The 4,258-nt window shown below is 44.3% G+C and overlaps 1 protein-coding gene across 1 annotated transcript; it reads left to right on the top strand.

Annotated features, from left to right (window-relative positions):
- Positions 1-258: 258 nt before the first annotated feature.
- LOC120457874 lies at positions 259-2,718 on the top strand (the record flags this gene model as incomplete). Its single annotated transcript, XM_039645401.1, has 2 exons — positions 259-834; positions 1,243-2,718. Coding segments are annotated over 2 exons (2,052 nt in total), but the record flags the coding sequence as incomplete, so codon positions are not given.
- Between the last annotated feature and the right edge of the window lie 1,540 nt (positions 2,719-4,258).

Genomic DNA, 4,258 nt, shown 5'->3' with positions numbered 1-4,258 from the left:
TTGGCATCTAAAAATTCAGTACGATAACATTTCTAACAAAATGCCACGTACTTCTTTATTTGATGTAGATGATGACCAACAGTTTCTTAAAATGGCCAGCGGTGATGCGGTAAACTATCCTAAGAAAAAGAGCACAGAACCCATCTACAATCAAGATGGCTCCAGGTAAGAACTAAAAAAAACAGTCATATTTAATATCAATTTAATTTCATATTCAGCGCTTTTCGAACCGTAAATGAACCGCACCCAAACCCCATACCCTCCAAGTTCCGCATCGACAATGTTGTTCCGGACTTTGGACTCGAGGAGAATTCTAACGTGCTTCCCAAAAACTGGCAAATGCCACCTCCAAGTTCATCAAGGATTATCAAGAGTCGACGATGCCCCAACGAAGGAAAAATATCTCCAAATGTGCGTCAAACTGTTCCAAAACCTACCGTCGATACAGAACCCTCACCGCTGGCACCCATCAAGGGGACTTTGGTGGATGAGTATGATACAGATCTGCTGTCGTCAGAGGATATTTGGAAGATCTATATGGATGTGAAGAAGGGGCTTATAAAGCCCTCGGATGCTATATATCCTTTGTTTTGCATGGAGTATTCGGGGGCTTCCAAAACTCCACCTCCGAGTTTAACGGAATCTCAAAACTCCAATGAATTTCCTCCGAAAACAGTTCGAGTTAACAAAAACCTATATAAAAAGAATTCTTTTGAAACTGGTTTTGGGAGGAAAGTCGGAAAAAATGAGTGGCGGGTCTTGGATCAGTGGATAGAATCGGAGGGGCTCAACGGATCCTATAATGATATAGAAGAATCGGATTCAAAGGGAAAGGTCGATAGTGACGCCAAGAAGCCTCGGATTCTGGACAATGAAGATGTCGCCTTTGCTAGCTTCACCATTGGAATCGAAGAGGAGCGGGCCATCAACGGATCCCATAATGATATAGAAGAATCGGATTCAAAGGGAAAGGTCGATAGTGACGCCAAGAAGCCTCGGATTCTGGACAATGAAGATGTCGCCTTTGCTAGCTTCACCATTGGAATCGAAGAGGAGCGGGCCATCAACGGATCCCATAATGATATAGAAGAATCGGATTCAAAGGGAAAGGTCGATAGTGACGCCAAGAAGCCTCGGATTCTGGACAATGAAGATGTCGCCTTTGCTAGCTTCACCATTGGAATCGAAGAGGAGCGGGCCATCAACGGATCCCATAATGATATAGAAGAATCGGATTCAAAGGGAAAGGTCGATAGTGACGCCAAGAAGACTAGGATTCTGGACAATGAAGATGTCGCCTTTGCTAGCTTCACCATTGGAATCGAAGAGCAGCGGGCAATCAAGGAATGGATAAAATCGGAGGGCCTCAACGAACCCCACAGTGATATAGAAGAGTTTGATATGTTATTAAGCCTAGCAAGGGAACATGAGAAGAATCGGGATCTTCTGCTTGAGTTACTAAAGCCCAAGGATCTTATCTCCCAGGAAAAGGATGTTTGGAAAAAGTTTTCTCCAAAGGTGTTCGAAATGCCGCAGAAACCTGATTCCGTAGAGCCTAAGTTGTGGAAACCCCCACCCAACGAAAAGGTTTCCGTTGAAAATATTCCAGAAAAGGAACCAGAGAAAGCAACTGAAATCATTGTGGAAAAACCAGAAAAGCCAGTTATCCTCGAGGTCAAAGACATTAAAACATTACCCCCGAGGCCCAAGGCTGAGAAAGCTACCCAGAGTTGGGTACAGCAATGCAGTGAAACCATTTCCCAACAATTGCAACTCCTCATCTATGAGGACAGTTCCAACAATCAAACTGATGCAGAACCAGAGGCCATTGACTTCGAAACCGAGATCAGCAAGGAGCAAATGAAGCCCCGAGTCCTGGGAAAAAGCAACAGAAATGTCTCAGCGGAGACTGGATGGCAGAACAGCTTCACAGTTTTCCTCGAGGACTTCGAGTACATCATTGACCAAACCATGACGGAGTTCAGGGACCCCCAAGCTAAGAGACTCCGCTCAAAGTGGAACCAGCAGTTTGGATCAAAATCGGTGGAGAATTTGAGGAGATGTCTTCTGCTTCCGCCTCTGCCAGATCACTTGGACCAGTGCCTCCAGAGGATTAGAATCCTAAGGCGTCCCAAAAGGCGCAAGGTCGAGGAATTTCGCATGCACGTCGATATGAATTTTTGCAAAATGTATTGCACACTGAGTATGAATAAGAACTTGGATCTGCAAAATACGGTTAGGTTCCTAAGAAACGCCGTTTACAATAACGACATCGATGTGATCCAAATCCGGTATGAGGCCACACAGATAGCCTGGATTTGGTCCGATGGCAGTGTCTTGATAATCAATGGAAGAGGCCATGCGATGCTTGCGGAAACACAAAGGGATCTGATGTTTAGGACCCTTGGGAGGGCGAACTTCAAAGCCGACCCCTCAAACAAGCTTCTACATCTGCGTCTCATTTCCTGCGCCCACTTTCCATTTGGGATCTCTTTGCCGGTGTTCACTGCGTTAAGCGTTCTTTCTCCAGAGCCCCATATGAAGTATGTCTACTACGTGGACAAGGCAGTTCCCGGGGTGGCGGCCCGTGTTCATGAGACGGGAATGGTCCAGGTGTTTGCCATGACCACGGGTGAGGCGGATAATATGCTGAAGAAACTGTACCTTCTTACGGCCAATCACCGAAAGGCCACCATAGACGTCATCAAAAAGAAACCAATGGACTACGACTGATCAAAAAAAATGTAACTTACGAGTTACAAACAGAATGATGTAAGGATGTGATCGAAAATAGAATAGTAATTATAATAAAGCTGAGAACGCTTTGGTAAACAATTCAATGGCTCAAAAATGGGTTCAATCATTATTATGTTCTTTAAAATGAATAGGCGTGGAATTCTTTCTCTGCTATCAGATACCCGTTACTCTGCTATTGATTAGATTTTAATTAAACATAGATTTTACAAAACATAGATTATACATACTGCAGAATTGCTAAGCCAACATCTCACTAGTATCAATATACCCTCTGCCAGGGTGTGCAAAGTAAGCAGTATAACTATGTATCCTTCAAATATTTTCTGTCCCTCAAAGCATTTTTAAATTGTGTAGTCATGCTAATTTCGTTTCCTTTCCTTGGTTAATTGTTTTTTTTGCGGAAGAAGTGCCGCTTGAGACGTCGTCTTGGACTTGGACTTTTTTCCCCTTTTAGTTGCTCCCGGGGTAGTGTTTTTGTTGCTCTGGCTTTGGCGTTGGTTGGTGTCTTGGTGGAAAACAAAAGGCTTAAAAGGGGATACACAAAGGATTTGAGCAATCAAGTGCGCTTTTGAGCACGCAGACCGATAACAGTTTTATTCACGCTCGCTTTTTCCAGCCTCTTATTTTCCTGGGACCTGCCATTACGTTGAGGGCTAAGAAGGAAATGTGCTTCGCCCTCAGTTTGTTTCAAAGTCATAACTATGCTGGGTTTTCAATATGCACCCAAAGGAACCCACACGTGTGCGCCATAAAGTCCCATAAGGAAAGAAAAAAGGAAAAAGGGAAAAATAAGTAAGGAAACGGGGCATACAACTTCAAGTAGTTGGGTCCAAATGTCTGCACGGCTTTAGCCAGCAAAAACAATACGGCCCGGAAGGGCGGACACAGAAAAAAGAATTCCGAGCGGTCTGGCTTTTTTCTTAAGTTTCACTTGAACGTCGAGCGCACACACGCAAGCACTCGGGTGAAGGGACATTTAAATTCTGCAGCGGAATGCACCTATGGGCATAGGGGATTCCGGGCTCGGGGCATTTTAATCATAAGACTCTGGTGCCTTTCTAGCCCAAGAGCCAATACGAATTTCGCCCACTTAATTCAATGCATATTCGCCCAGCATCCAGTTTGATTGAGCTTAAGAATGCACTTACAAGCAGCTGTACTTCGTGAACGAGGCAGTTCCTGAGCTAAAAGGATAATAATCAGAGATAAGGCAGGAGACGAAGGAAAGTCGTAAGATATTCGGATGCAGCTACAGTCGCCCCTTAGGCCAAAAGGATGCCCGGAAAAAACAGGGAAGCGGCTTGTAAGCCATTCCACAGCCACATACCTGCAAACAGGACCAACCAAAGCCAGAAAGCAGGTTAAAAGAGCCCGGAAGAAAGACAGGCAAGCAACAATGGAAGGGCTACCAAAAAGGCAACTTCCAGCATAATACATGAATAAATACAAGAAACAATAACACAAATAGTATTATTTACATGAAAAAATGTGCATCAACACA

Source organism: Drosophila santomea, unplaced genomic scaffold (assembly GCF_016746245.2).
Source record: "Drosophila santomea strain STO CAGO 1482 unplaced genomic scaffold, Prin_Dsan_1.1 Segkk86_quiver_pilon_scaf, whole genome shotgun sequence".
NCBI classification, from domain to species: Eukaryota; Metazoa; Arthropoda; class Insecta; order Diptera; family Drosophilidae; genus Drosophila; species Drosophila santomea.
Note: the sequence above shows the minus strand (reverse complement) of the source record. Positions and strands in the feature narration are given on the sequence as shown.